The following is a 15,623-nucleotide window of genomic DNA, read 5'->3' on the forward strand; positions in this document are numbered from 1 at the left end:
GCATATCAATTAGACATAAGTCCTTGAAGAAAATGCAGCTTTTCCCACCAATACAAAGTAGATAAATACTGGTTTTCAGCCTGAATTGTTAGCAGACATTTTCAGTACCTGACTTGTGTGCTGTTAAAATAAGTTAATCCATTAATATTTGAGAGCATAAGTTTGGTGCAAATGTCTGCAAATAGGCAAAGCATCCCTTGACAGGCTGTCCTCCCTTCTCCTTTTTCCCCTACACTCGATTGTTTCTAAGTAGGTTATGGCCATTAATTTTAATATTCTGATCAATCAGATCTTCCTAGCAGGTTTCAGTAATATCAATTAGGTCAAAATATGCTCCTAAATGAGCAATTCAGCTCCTCTTGTTTATTACGCAGAGTTCTAATGTTGATGTACAGATGATTACAGAATTTCTTCTCCTCGGTTTCATTGGCATCTTGATTAATTCTGTTCTTTGACATCTTAATTTCATGCTGAGTGAAAGCTCATTTTCCCTCTCTTTTTTTCAGCTACGTTCGTCTTTCAGGGCAGCACCTCATTTAGGCTCTGTCCTTCCAAAGAAAGGAGGCACGAGGATGGGATCTGTGACTCTCAGTTGTCTCTCTGAGCTGCAGTGTTCCCTAAAACTTCTTCTTGAGTTATTATTCCTCCGCATAAGATGGCCAGCTATATTTTAGGAGCTGCAGGGCAGGAGCCTGCAAATAGACAGTATCTCTAGAGGAACTGGCCAGCAGTAAATAACTTCCCTCAGCAACTTATTTGCATGTTCCTACTACGGTAATATGGGTTTCTGCTGAGGGCTTTCAATCACACTTGAAGCAAAAGCATTGGGCTATGTCAAGGTGAAGTTTGGTCTGCCCTAAAGGCACAGCCTGGAAAGGGAGCTCTGCTCTATATGCATATATATGTATATATATATATATACACATGTATATATTTATCACTGTTCACAGTGAAGCAGGGGGAGCTTGTGGAGAGCTGCAACTACTCAGTAGCCATGTATGGATGGAATGAAGGTCCTCTCATCTAGGAAAGCCCCTCTAAAAACCAATTCCTATCTCTTTGTGGAGTATAGTTATTTTTACTGATGTGCTATCCCATGGGAGCAACTAATTGCAAAAAGACTTTTGAAAAACATGAAGGGCCACGGCAAATCCCCTTCTGGACCCTAAAGTACAGAAGAAACCTGCTGTGATTAGACTTTGATTCCCTCAGTATAGCTCACACTAGAAATTCCTCTCAAAATACCACAGTCCACAGCATCACATATTATGGGCTGCAGTTCACTGAACATTTTAGTGACTTATCATCTCTTCTATTAATTTTTAGGGCAGATTTAATGACACACTGATGATTGTCACTGTAATTTAAAACCCAGATGCAAACTTACTTTTTTGTCTGTAAGTGCAAATTTAAAACAAGTGCAACAACTGCTCTTAGCTATCCCAAATTCTTGGCAAGCAGTGTCTTGAATTATCTTGACCATGTTGCAGGATCTCATGCAAAAGCAATATTTACCACTGTGGAAGGCCCTGTTATCTCTTATCCAACTACCCAGCTGGCTTAGAAGCAAAGCCTGGGTTGGTACAGCCCGAAATCTATACCTGGCTGAAGGATATTTTCCCTGTGCAGTATAGACCACATAAAGCAGCTGTAAGCACACTCCAGCAAATACAGCAGCCTTTGAAGTTTAATTTTGCAAAGATGGGCATTACAGGCTTGACACAAGGATGCCTGGTCTATTTACGACTGAACTGGTTGGAGGAGGGAAGTTCAAAGTTTGATATCCTAATCACAACCCAGCCAAGGTTCTATGTTTGCCCAGCAGTTATGGTGAGGACAGCACGTGCACTTTTAAGCAAAGGACTTGAGGATGTGCATTGTAAGACTCCCTACCACCATTACCCTTGTTAGGCATTAGGTATTTTACACATCTAGCGACTATAACTTCTACCTGGCTTCTGTGCATATGGCACCATGGATAATGGTGGGGAAAGCCAGCATTCTGTGAGAGCTGGATCAGCTTCTACACTGCAGGACTCTCTGGTTGGAGAAGTCAAATACCCAGTCACTCTGCTGTGTTGCTAACTCTTTCAGCTAACTCATTTTTCTCCAAAGGGAGACACAACAACTTCAAAGTAACCACCAGGGAAATTATTTATGCATGAGCAGATGATGGTGGAAAACAGAAAGGACAAGAAAGTCACCAGACGCCAAGGGAGGTGTCCCACAATTTAATGAACATGCCCAACACCGTTCCGCAGGCCCCATTCCTGCTGCACAAGATAAACCAGCCCTCATTTGCTATCTGTCATCCTGCACAAGAAGCAAGAGGCATCTGTGCTTCCATGCCCCTGGCTCCAGCATCCTTCCAAACAATCTCCAGCCCACCCCGAAAACCCTGCTTAGAATAAGTTTTCACCAAGAGGAGGCCTGAACATTCAGGACCTTTGCCTCTGCCTTGCTGAACCTTTGGTGAAAACACAGTAATTCTTGCAAGTTTTTGTTCTGTGTTAACTTTACAGAAAGTAGTATCTCAGCAGAAATAAATAGGGCTATTTGAAGCTACAGTCATAGTCAGACAAAACCACATGATGGAATCAGCACTTAAATCTTTTTAAGTCACACGCCATTATAAAAATATGCTAAAAGACATGATGTTACCTCCTATGTAGGGTGTTAATCACCATCAAGTTTCTGCAGTCATATTAAAATACATTAAACCAAATCAGCAGCATTATTACAAATTAAAATAAAAAATATTCATGATTCTAAACTGTGTCTGTTTATAACACCCTGACTGTGTGACAATTACTGGATAAGTGTTGTCCCCAGTGAGGGGAAGGAACAGATGGCAGCCTGCTAAAAAGCACACACTGTATATCAATTTATTAATTACTAAATGCAATCTGCTAGACATTCATCACAAGATACTTTAGCTATTAAATTTCCAAGGGATTAGAAATTCAAAACAAATTATTTTAATAATAATTAACTTAGCTATATGTATTGCAAGCATGTTATTTCCTTAGCTTAAAAGCCTGAAATGATTGGGTGCCATCTGTCTAAGCATTACATCTTTTTTAATATCAAAAGTGCATTCTGCTTAGGTACACACATAGGCGCTGAACAAGAATAAAAAATTAATGTTATGGGCATAGCAGGACACTTGGAAATCTTACCCGTGATGGTAAGATTACCAGAGCACAGAACCTGCTTCTTCTAGGACACCAATTTGTCTCTGAGAAGCTGGCTTGAAAAGTCATTACCATTTGTTAACTCTTTGATGGCATACATAACACCTGCTGATGGTTTTTGACACATTCTCGCAAAGGCCTAACTATATCACAAAGTCAACATCACAGCTGCCATTTGCTGGCACTATCAAATAGAGAGAGCAAGGAGTATCCAGAGTGAGAGGAAAAAAGAACTTTACTTGGAGAAACATGGGAAGAACAGCTCAGAAGTACTCATATACCAAAGATGGAACCTGGGAGCTCAGAAGAAATAAGGTTCTCCTTCAGAAGTTTTTGCACTATACTTGGATGCAAGATGGAAAGGACTACCAAAAAAAGCCTTATGAATAAGGACTGCTGCCAGATGAAAGCAAATTATTTTTTGTCACAAATACCTTTAACACAAAAAGGAAACAGTTTCTTTACCAAAGTTTTCCTCTAGGATTAAGTGTTCCCATCTGTAGTGGGCCAAAATTTCCTTTATGAATGTAGGATACGACTGTAAATCCAAACAGAATTTACATCAGTGGTTCCGACTGCCCTTTCAGTTGTCTCACTACTAGCTGGGTAATGTTGTGCTTGGATCTTTTTTACAATATTGACAATTTGGCTTTAACCAAGATCTGAGGTCTTCTGACCATGAAGGCTACAAATCAGTGTTTAAACAAAGTGGATCAGGAGCTGCTTTTATGACTGTATTCTTCAGAACTGAGAAACTGCAGAATGATTCACACAAGATTGCAAAGAGAAGCCCAGGTGTTAAATGAAAATCTGAAGGATCCCACCATCTTCAGCTGTGACCTCAACTAAGCAACTTTTTTAGGTTTGAGTCCCCAGTCTCTGACATTGCTTTCTGTAGGGCTGAAAGATAATGGTAATGAGGCTTTTGAAATTTCTCTAATTTCTGAATTAACAGTCCATACTCTTCTTAGAAGTGGCTTCAGGATACCTATTGCCAAAAGTGATCAAAAGCATAGTTTCATAAGTGTAATTTTTATTATGCTAATTGAAGGTTCAGACTTCTGAAATGAGCAAAATGAATAATTTTATTACAACTCTTTATTAATACTGTGCATTCAGAGTGTAGAAAATGGAAATCGCTTATCTAGAATGTCAGAGGGCAACTAGACAATTGTGTCACCCTTAAAAATTATGCTCCTTCATCTCTATTCAGGCATACTGAAAAAATTCTCTGACTCTTAATTCTTTTCTTAAAATCTAGTATCTTTGTCACAGTAAACATGATCTGGGAGAGAACGTGGATCCACGGTCTATAGCATTTTTGTGGCACATGACAACTTCTAAGGCAAGACATTGTCTGAAATAATCTTTGAGGAAGAGGACTGTTGTGAGTTTTCTTAATCAGTTCTGAATTTACCTTTTTTTTTTTGACATAAAAATGAATGCATTTAACATCATACAGTTTGGGAGTAGGAGGGAAAATATGCATGAAGTCAAGTTTCAGAATCATTAATGAGTTTGTTCTGTGTCTGGAAAATGAAAGAGAACAGTGAGAACCACCAGCGCAAATCTCAGCCACACGTGAGGCAGCAGTGAAGATTGTCACAGGCAGAGCTGTAACAACAGAAAAGTACAGCTCAGATGCTTTCCCAGTACGTTTCTTCACAGTTAAAAACCTACCAGCAAACAGTACATCTGCTGCACAGCAATTGCAATGCTTTCTGAACATATACAAGCAGCTGCGCTCATCCATTCCGTGTGTGCAAGCATCGCTGGTGCATACACAATCACACTAATTGTGTGTTTAAGAAACATAGCATACACTGATTCTGTGATTAACATCTGGAAATGTAAATCCTAGGAAGAAAACAGAAATTTCTAAGCTAGCACACTTGCTCACTTGCTGGCTCCCTCTCACAGTATCACAGTATGTTTGGGATTGGAAGGGACCTCTAAAGATCATCTAGTCCAATCCCCCTGCCGGAGCAGGAATGCCTAGGTGAGGTCGCACAGGAACATGTCCAGGCGGGTTTTGAATGTCTCCAGTGAAGGAGACTCCACAACCCCCCTGGGCAGCCTGTTCCAGTGCTCTGTCACCCTCACTGAGAAGAAGTTTTTTCTCAAATTTAAGTGGAACCTCTTGTGTTCCAGCTTGATCCCATTACCCCTTGTCCTATCATTGTTTGCCACCGAGAAGAGCCTGGCTCCATCCTCGTGGCACTTACACTTTATATATTTATAAACATTAATAAGGTCAGCCCTCAGTCTCCTCTTCTCCAAACTAAAGAGACCCAGCTCCCTCAGCCTTTCCTCATAAGGGAGATGCTCCACTCCCTTAATCATCTTTGTTGCCCTGTGCTGGACCCTCTCTAGCAGTTCCCTGTCCTTCTTGAACTGAGGGGCCCAGAACTGGGCACAATATTCTAGATTGGTGGAGCCTCTCACCCTTGCATTTTTCCACTTGTGTTGCTGCTTCCTTGTACTTACAAGCAGTAGCTGTACCTAATCCACAGGCTACAGAAGCTCCTCATGCAACTTGGTTCCCATTTGTGTACCCTCGGCCAAGAGCCTCATATTAAATGATCAGGGTGATTATTACATCTCATCATGTCCTAGATTCCTCCAAGAAGAAAATGGGGAAGGCTGGGTCAGGAAGGAGCTGTGCTGTGCTCCAATCAGTCCCATAGCTGGAAGAACCACGGAGGCAGGACTGTGGTGTGCACCAGGGAGCACCCCTACCCTGCAGGTCACCCTCTGCCCAGGTTCCTGTCCTTTCTCTTTGTCTGGATCCTGAACAATGCACCTCCATCCTCTAAATTCCATCAACTAGTACTATAACCTTGACGTTTTTCATGTCTCCTTGTAACAGTTTTACAGTTACTTGAAAAATGAAACAAAACAAACTCCAGATTAAAAAAAAATATTGTGAGTACAAAAATACTCTTGGAGTTTTCGGCCAAAGCAGACTTCAGTAATCAAAGCAACAGTGAATTCCATCCCTTGAAGGATTGCTTTCACACACAGAAAATGACTCAACTTGCTGAAGACTAGCCAACTGTCTTGTGGAAGTATTACCCAGTGCCCAGTTCAGTGAGGAATGTGGATGCGAACAGTACTAGTTCAACGTGTCACAAATTCACCTAGGTGTATCCAAGAGAAGAAGTACCAAGCAGGATTTTCAATTTCTGGTTGTTTAAAATAGTATTTCTATCTAAAATTAAGAACTAAACCCAACTGTTTTCATACTGAACAGGTGCAGGAACACTTCAGGTGGCCCCAAGGCACTTCGAAGAAAGCCAAATAAATGAAGGGCTAACATCACAAGGCTGCTGCAGGAGGCAGTGGGTATGTTGTCCCTTCTTTATTCAACATCCAGGCAGGGCAGATACTTACCTGGGGCCAAGGAACCCAGATTCAATATTTTCCTCTGTGCCTGAAGTGAACCAAACCTACCTATTCCACCTCTCAAGGCAACACACTAACCACTGCTACAAGGTAGTATGGAGGGACCCCAAATCTCCTCAGCTGATGTCATTCTATTTTGCATAAATAATTAAAATTCACTACCACTCTGAGACCCAACTAACAAAGCCTTTCTACAGCATGCATCCTCCCAGCCTCCAGGCTGTTGCTTTCCTCTCTGCTGCCTTTGTCCCAGGCTCAATGAATATTTCAAGTGAGAACAGAAACAACAGCAGTGACCAAGGGAAACCCATTTTTGGACCTCTCTTACCAAGAGACGGTGGACCTGGTTCAGTCTCCCGTCCCAGAACAAACAATGAGTATATTTGAACTTGCATCTTTCAGCTCTTCAGTGAGCAGCCTAACCAAGAAGACACAACATGTTCTGTCCTGCTTTTCTCCAAATTGTTCATAAAATTACCCAAAGAATCGCCACATCTGTCAGTCAGCTGCCAATCTCTTCCAGACCAACACAGTAATATATACAAGGGACTTCAATGGGGATTTTTGTATCCAATTAGGAAATACTGAAAAAAAAAAAATCCCAAGAGCATTAAAACATTTCTAAAAGTGTTCCAAAAATAAAAGTCAGATGTGGACTAAATTACTGTCATCTGTCTCCTATAAGAAGTGAATAGCAGTGTGAAGGCAAGTAAGGCTCAGCTTGCAGGGAGCAGCTGTAATGAGATAACAGGCTGGGGAACAAAGGGGGAAGGAGAAGCAAACAGCTGGGAAAGAGCATGATACAATCTCAGGAGGAAGAGTTTTGGGGAAAAAAAAAAACCACCATTGAAGGTAAGAAGAGGCAGCATTTGAGCAGAAAAATGTTCCTTTAGATACTGCTCCAAAAGGAAACAGAGGTGAGAACAGCCATGTGCTGGCAGCAGCCCAGGAATTTACTGATAGCATCTTAGTAAAGGGGAGGGAAATGCCTCCCTGTCACTCCACACATGAAAAAAGAGAGAGCTAGCTCCTGATTTTTGGTAAGTTTAACTGTTGTGTTTAGACAGACAGCGATGCCATCGATTGTCTTCTACAAAAGCACATTTTCATGTACAAGATTTCCAGTATTTCAAAACTCAGTCCCATCAGTATGAACTGCAACACCTCCATAATACAAGCAAAACGTAAAAGCAAAATGGCTTTTCTGTGTCTGTTTATATCTATATCTCACATTTTTCATTCTATATATATTCTTTCTAGCAGTATCAAAGATAGAATTAAGATAAAATCATGTCTTTTTTTTAATCCTGGAAGAAGGTTGAGATGTGTTCAAAGATAGGAACACTTCTACAAGTACTAGTTTTGAACATAAAGCTTTGAACAGAAACATGTAAAATATTTGTTAAAACAGGTATCATACTGTAATAACATATTTTAGGCAACATGTTGGACTAAGGATAAAGTAATAAGTAGACATTGTAGACACTAAGGAAATGAATTAAAGAAAAACAAGTAAGAAATGTATTGTGAATGGACATTTCCAGGAGTGAAATACAGGTGAAACAGGAATCTAAATATTACACTGTATTGCTGGCAACAAATTATATAGGTCAAATGCACACTACAACCTATTCCTATACAAATACTGTTCTGAGATCATCAGATAGCATTGCAATGTTAAAGCTTATTTTTAAGTTGTCATAATTTTTCCTTAATTCATGTGGTATACAGCAACCAGGTACATAAAACCAATACACATATAGCAAAAAAGCAAGACCAAAAGGAAGTGTAACTTGAGTTTGGTACTCACCTCCTTCTCCTGACCCAGAGCCATTATCTGAAAAAGAAACACAGGGGGAGCAAATGAAAATATTGTTCTGGGAGCAGCTGTTCAGGAACTTGTCACTGTGAAACATTACACAGGTGTTACATTTCATGAGCCAGGTGTAAAAACAAACATCCCACATAAAGTCTGGCATGCTTTAATACAGTTTGTCCATGCATACTGTGCCCTATTCTCTCTCTTGCCTGGCAAGATATTTTTATTCAAGGAACAGCATCATTCGATACTGAAAAATAAATTGCTTTCTTAGCATTTTTCCAACTGTTAGTTATTCAAATGAGTTAAAACCAAAAGAGATGAAGAGTGCAGACTCTGATTGTTGGAATATTTATTTTTTTTACCCTGGCCCTGGGAGTGGTACGTGAAGGAGTAATATATAAATCACATGACTGCAGAAGTACCTCCAGAAGACAACTGGTGCTCAGAGTAAAGTTGGCTTAAGTCATCTACCCACAAAATAGCTCCTCTGCTGAGTCAGTCACTTCATATAAGGATGCTTTAATGGCATAGTTATTTCATTGACATTAGGCTGACTGGATTAGCATTTGATGAGTGACAGCTTGTGGCTGCATCCCCTTGCATTCAAGCATCAGCAGGACTCGAGCTTCCTCACCTCCCCAGGCCAACTAACTCCACTTCAGAGCAGTACGGAGCTGGCTCAGGATTTTGTACAGGGACAGGCATCCCGCTGGGCAGCGCTCTGCGCAGCATCTTCAGCAGTAAAGACAGGCCCTGAAACACACCCTCTGAGTCACAGACCTCCCTCTGTCTTTCTTGCACAAAGGAAGCGGAGAGGAGAGGATGGGATGGCAATTACTGTCAGTGAATTACTTCCCATCCCCGTGAGCTCAGCTTCTCTGGAAGATGAGGAGAGGAGCAGAGCGCACACACACTGCTGATCCCACACCTCTCCTTTCATGCCTGCTTTGCTGATGGAGAAGGGAGCTGAATTTATTTCCACAAATCTGAAAGAAGAAGGAGGCCAGATAGAGACAGGAGTGCAGTTCTTACTTCCACATATGAGCTCGTTGTTCACATCAAAAGAAAAACCAAACCCTCTGTTTGCTCAGTTCCCTCCTCCCAGTTTTTCTTTAAGCAGTTATATTTCTAAGAATAATTCCCTCTAGTGCGTGGATGAAAGTGTGAAATTCCACGTTACTGGGTCACTTTACACATTAAAAATAATTTCCTGTCACATGGAGTATCAGGAATAGAGAGGTTTCTTTCCTCCGCCTATATTTTCCTTTCTTTTCTCCTATACCACTACTCAATGTCTAATAGACTGATCTTATTACCTTGGAGAATCAAATGCAAAAACAGAAGGGCTTTTGTTCCATCGATAGTGACCCACTTTACTGACAAAGCAGACAACCCCATATAAAATATCGCTGTTGAGTCACTGAGAAATATGCAGTATTTCTTCATTAAGAAATTCAAAGGAGTATAATTTACTTATATGAAGTAAGAATACAGGTTTATTTGTAGTGGTGAAATTGTGTCATAAGCTGTTCCAGGGGAGAGAAGGCTGACAGACAAACATGAGCAAGTTCAACCTGTAATTCATATAAAAAACAAAGGTTAAAATGTCTCAAAGAAACTTGACTTGTTCCATGTTTTTGTTTCCAACTGTCACTCTCTGACCACCTTCCCCTGTGCATTCAGCCCCAAGGTGAGAATTGCCGCTCTGCTCTAGTATGAGGGGTTCACGTTATACCGTGAGGTGCTGTGCAGCAGGGGAGATACCATCACATAGTATGAGCTACAATGAGAGAGGTATAGAAGTGACAGAGGTGATGCTCAGACCACCCCTCTCTATGGATTATTGGGTTGATATACATGAAGTCCACAGGCAACTCTGTCTCCACTTGGCAGGATATCCTAGTAATGGAACAGATCCATTCCCGCTCCTCTGGGCTTTCAGATCTCAAGAAACCATTAAAAAAATAAGTGTCATCCTCTATAACACTGCATCATTTTCAGCTTTTCACTGGCAGCTCATGTCTCCCCTCTGAGCCTTGGAGCTGTGTGAGGACTCTTGTCTCCAGGGTAACTGTGCTAAACTAAGCTGGTGTTCCTGCTTTTTTTCTGAGTCTTGGCTACATTTCCCCAGGCAGCTGCTGGTTAAAAAAGTAGCATTTTTTGAAGCTTACTTGGACAAGCAGCCCTGTTCTTTTGAGGCCCTTAACCAATCTGGGATTTCCAAAAGTGGTCTCCATGCACCAAGACCTGGCAAGAAAGGTGCCCAAACAAGCGAGGAAGCTGGACAGAAAGAGAATCCTCCTTCAGCCACGGACCAGTAATCAGAAAGTGAGTGATTTCTCTCTTTACTTAAGCCACTCTTTTCCAAATAGGCTTATAAAAATATGCTTATACATGAATGTACGGGCTTCTGCTGTGAACTGCTTTTATCCATGAAGGAGTTTCTGGCTAAAATACATAAAGCAGCACATGGATCAGCCACAGCATCTGAGCACTGTAAGCACTAGACTACAGTGGGAATCCCTTTGTTTTTTGGTTGGTTTTTTTTTTTTGTTCTCTCTGAACAGGAGAGTACCATGGGTCTGCTTTGGTGCAGAGGCAGAAGGTACGCTCTCCAAACCCAAAACAGCCTGTCTTATTCAGGAGGGATGGCTTTTAACTCAAACTAGCATGAAAATTGAACCCATCTCTTCCCCATTCAGGGCAAGAGCTCCAAATCACTAAGTATGAACAGGAAGACTAACAGTACACTGACAAATCTTAAGCAAGCAGACTCTTCCACTTGATTCACATGGGGCAGGTGATCCAGTGGGCACCTCTAGAGCAAACCTATCTGATCCTGCTCACAGAGAGGCAGGCAAAGAAACACCAAAACACTGCACCTTTTTTAGATCTATGTAAGAAGCAGGTCAACAGCTTTTCAGCAGTGGGCAAAACAGAATGGCTCTTGACACACTGAAGGTAAAACTGTACACTGTTCTCCAGGAAACAAAGCCAAAAAAATGATGTATGTGCTGAATTCGGGTATTGCAAAGCTTAGCTGACAGCTGAGAAGGGATTTCCAGCATCTGAACTTTGTCACCCAAGAGTTATTATACTCTTTATACCCAAGTCCTGGATTTTCTCCTAAAGCTTTTGGGATATAGCTGGGGGGATTTTAGTACAAAGACAGTACATGGCACTACTTTTCATGAAGCAGAAATTGGTCTTCCCACACCAGCACTCCAGAAACTTCACTGAGCAAGTCCTGGATAATGTTCACTCTTTTATTCAATTGTCTTTCATTGCTCATCTTATGAGACAGAAGTGGAAGAGAGAAAGGGCAGATGCTGTCTCAATTCCTAGTTCCCTGTTAGCCTGGATTTCCTGGTTAACAGAGCTAACGAAGCAGTCCTCTCCATGGTAGGACAGAGCAAGCTTGCTGCAGTTTAACCCTAGGTATACAAGAGTGCCTCTAAGTAAAGATTGGCTAAAATTATGAAGAATTTGCTACCAAAGATGATCATCATGATCTACACAGGTGGCATGAGACATAGTGATGAGAGCACTAGTCACAGAATGGTTGGGGTTGGAAAGGACCTCTGGAGATCACCTAGTCCAACCCACCTGCTAAAGCAGGTTCACCCAGAGCAGATCACACAGGAATGTGTCCAGGCAGGTTTTGAATGTCTCCAGAGAAGGAGACTCCACAGCCTCTCTGGGCAGCCTGTTCCAGTGCTCTGGCACCCTCAAGGTAAAGAAGTTTCTCCTCATATTCACATGGAATCTCCTGTGCTTCAGTCTGTGCCCATTGCCCCTCATCCTATCATTGGGCACCACTGAAAGGAGTCTGGTCCCATCCTCTTGACACCCACCCTTGAGATATTTATAAGCACTGATGAGATCCCCTCTCAGCCTTCTCTTCTCCAGGCTGAACAGACCCAGCTCCCTCAGTCTCTCCTCATAAGAAAGATGCTCCAGACCCCTAATCACTTTGTAGCCCACTGCTGGACTCCCTCCAGTAATTTCTTGTCCTTCTTGAACTGAGGAATCCAAAACCGGGCACAGTACTCCAGATGCAGCCTCACCAGGGCAGAGTAGAGGTGGATAATAACCTATTGCATTGCCCAGGGAGAGCTTTTAACTTTCTCTCTTTCCTCAGCATGCTGCAATACTCCATCAGCTCCTGCAGCAGCAGCACAGTCCCTGAAATCTCCAAGCAGCAGCAGCACAAGGACCAATGTTTTGGAAGAGATGTAGAATCAACACAGCCCATTTCAAGCCAGCAACAGGAGGAAAGACCAAAACAAGCTCCAACTTCTCACTGCTGCACAAAAGAATTTTGGGAAGAAACACACCAGCTCAGCCATCCCACCCTCCAGAAGCAGGCCTGCCTGCTGGCAATTACCCTGGATTTAGATATGCCAGCAGGAGCTTTTTTTTTTTCTTTTTTTTTGCTGACAAGCCTAATTGCCAGCAGCTGCAAGGCCTCTGGCTGCTGGAGACAGGCTTTTAACCTCTGCATTGCCAGGGCTGTGTGTGAGGAACGTCCATTTGACTTGACATCTTCAGGGAACAAGTGGTTGCTATCACTTGATCCTGGTAGCCATGTACTGCTTGCTTATGCCATGCAAAAAAAACCCCAAAACACACACACAAAAAGTGCAGGATATTAAATCCTGGCACATGTTGATGAGATATATCTAGGTAAGCCTATTTCTTTCCTTCCAAAGCATTTCCTAATGACAGAATAGTGACACAGTTGCAAACCCTCCTTCCAGGCTGGACATGAAAGCTCCAGTACTGCACTGGCTCTGGGAGTCAGGGTCTCCGTCACCTCTCAGAGTGAATGGAAGTTCTTACAGAAGGTTTTCAGGTTTGTTATGGCTTTCTTGAGAGAGCATAAAGAGTTATTTTCACATTTCCTTAATCTAGAAATGAGTTGCTTAGAATTTCTTCCTTAACTCCCTCAAAAGGATTAAACTGAGCTTATTATATTTATTTTCAGGACAATGTGTGCATCTGATTATGCTTCACTGTAAGCCTCCCACAGAAAACAAAACCAAAATCCAACACATCTACTGTAAAAATATCTGCATCCAACTCAGGGTAAGAGCTTGATTACTTCAGACTGAAGAACACTAAGTTAAAGCCACTCCTAAGAGAATAATTCCTTAAATCTAACAGATATAGTGTTTGTTTCTAGTTCTGCAAATTGCCTTTTTTTTTTTTTACTTTAGAAATCCCAACAGAAAGCAACAGACCGTGCCTTCCAAATACATACAGTACACTGAGAATATATAATTACAATATATCAAGTACTACATCATTTTGTGGTTACATTTTCATGTGCATATAATATAAATCTGGCAGCAGTCAAAATTGTGGCTCTGTGTGCGGGCTAATAGGAACACACATTCTTAGAAATGAATCGTCAAGGTCCATTTCTTATTTACTAAATTACTTTATTTTATTTAAACTAATAAAAGACAATAAATTTACCAACAAAAGGAAGCAGATGAAATCAAGGGACTTGGTGACACCCAATGCTCTGAGCACCCCGGCTGCCCTCTCTTCCTGCTTTCTTAAATCTGTTTAGCAAGCCAGTTCAGGATAACCTCCAGTAGAGGATGGCATAACATGAATTGATTTCAGTATAACGTCACCCTTTATGAACTCATCAAGGCTTCAGGTCAGCAGCAAGACCGCTGATGCTATGAGTTTGGCAGGAGTCCCAGTGTAGCTATTGCCATCTCCTCCCGCCCTGCTGGATGGTCCTATCTCTGTATTTGTTTGTGGGCTGAACTGCAAACTGGGAACTGATAAGGTTAAGAAATATAAAAAGAAAAAAAGCTAGGACAGTGCTCTGGTCTTGTTCACAACATAATCCCACAGAGGAAGGAGGAGAAGCTACGGAAGGTGGAAAGTACCACCAGTGAGGACTTCGCTTCACAGCCCTGCTCATCTGCATCCAGTCACACACCAGATGATTCCTTCATGAATGCAAAAGCCCAGGTTAGGCATAAGCCAAATTGTATTTAGCTTGATTTGAACCATCATTTCTCAAAGGTATATTAAGGCATTAGGCAAAGAGAACACTAAAGCTGTTTCACTCATTTTCCTAGTTTCCTTGTATTTTACAACACAGGGCTACATGCATTGGCTGAAACCCACAGCTTGTGCCGGGGTAATTAGGCACATAAACACCTCTGTAAACCCAGATATATGAACAAACAATGTCCCTTCATAGAAAAATGGGCTTTGAAAATGTTAAGACCTCTATATACAATCCCCAAAACTTCAGCCATACATTCTCTAAACCATCTCTAACCCACCATTTTTAATGTGAAAACTTGCACTTTGTTAATTCCTAAAGCACCTATGACTGACTCTTTTTTTAACGTTACTGATTTTAGGATCTCGCAACTCTGAGAGCACTCAAATAAAAATGAATATATAAATACCCTCCTAAATGACCCAAGAACATAAAAAATAATTCAAATGTTACCTGCCAAGAAATAGATCTGATTAAATCACTCAGTATAGTCTGTTCCAGTGCCTTAGCTTCAGAAGGTACTAATCCCTAGCAAATGGGAAGTACTTCATTCCTGTATGAGATTCAGAAGTCTGTGGTACTTTAAATATTAAATGGTTGTTGCAACACTAGGGGGAATTTTGTCCTACTGTCACAGGTACATCCCACTAGGATGAAACATTTCTTTGAAATATCAAAACTCTGATAGGAAGCCAGTGAATCTATGCTTAGCTTCCAATGACATCCCAGGGCAAAGCATTTCCATAGCAAATTCAGAAGCACTATATGAAAATAAACGGGAGTCTATAACGGATTTTTTAATTTGGACATTTGATTCTCAATATATGTGTGTTACAGATCAAGAGTACAAATATATTGACTTCTCGATGACCTACGATAGCCAGCAGGGCATGGTGAGGTTCCACATGATGGCTTTTATCATCCAATATTCTCACATCAGCCGGAGCATGTCAGACACTCGGGGTCACAGGTGTCGTTCTGGTGGAGCCCCGCTGAAGCGCTTTAAATTGCGCCACTGGAAATGCAGTATGCAGCCTGAATCACAGCCTCAGATTTGGAAAGTAACAGTACTTTCTGGTCAGTTGTGGCTCAGCACATGTCTGGATCTGTTACACTAAGTGCTAAAAATCATGCTGCATTTCTTGGGTTTTATGTAGGACTTTAAGAA

At 41.5% G+C, this 15,623-nt stretch overlaps 1 protein-coding gene across 1 annotated transcript in view; it reads right to left on the reverse strand.

Moving 5' to 3' along the window:
* The window catches only part of TMEFF1 (transmembrane protein with EGF like and two follistatin like domains 1), a 128,035-nt gene that overhangs the window by 30,941 nt on the left and 81,471 nt on the right, over window positions 1-15,623 (reverse strand). The window contains exon 4 of the mRNA XM_082044985.1: window positions 8,410-8,436. Coding sequence (XP_081901111.1) covers window positions 8,410-8,436 — 27 coding nt within the window. The remainder of the gene's footprint in view (window positions 1-8,409; window positions 8,437-15,623) is intronic.

Source organism: Streptopelia decaocto, assembly GCF_964273445.1.
Source record: "Streptopelia decaocto genome assembly, chromosome: 2".
Classification (NCBI taxonomy): domain Eukaryota; kingdom Metazoa; phylum Chordata; class Aves; order Columbiformes; family Columbidae; genus Streptopelia; species Streptopelia decaocto.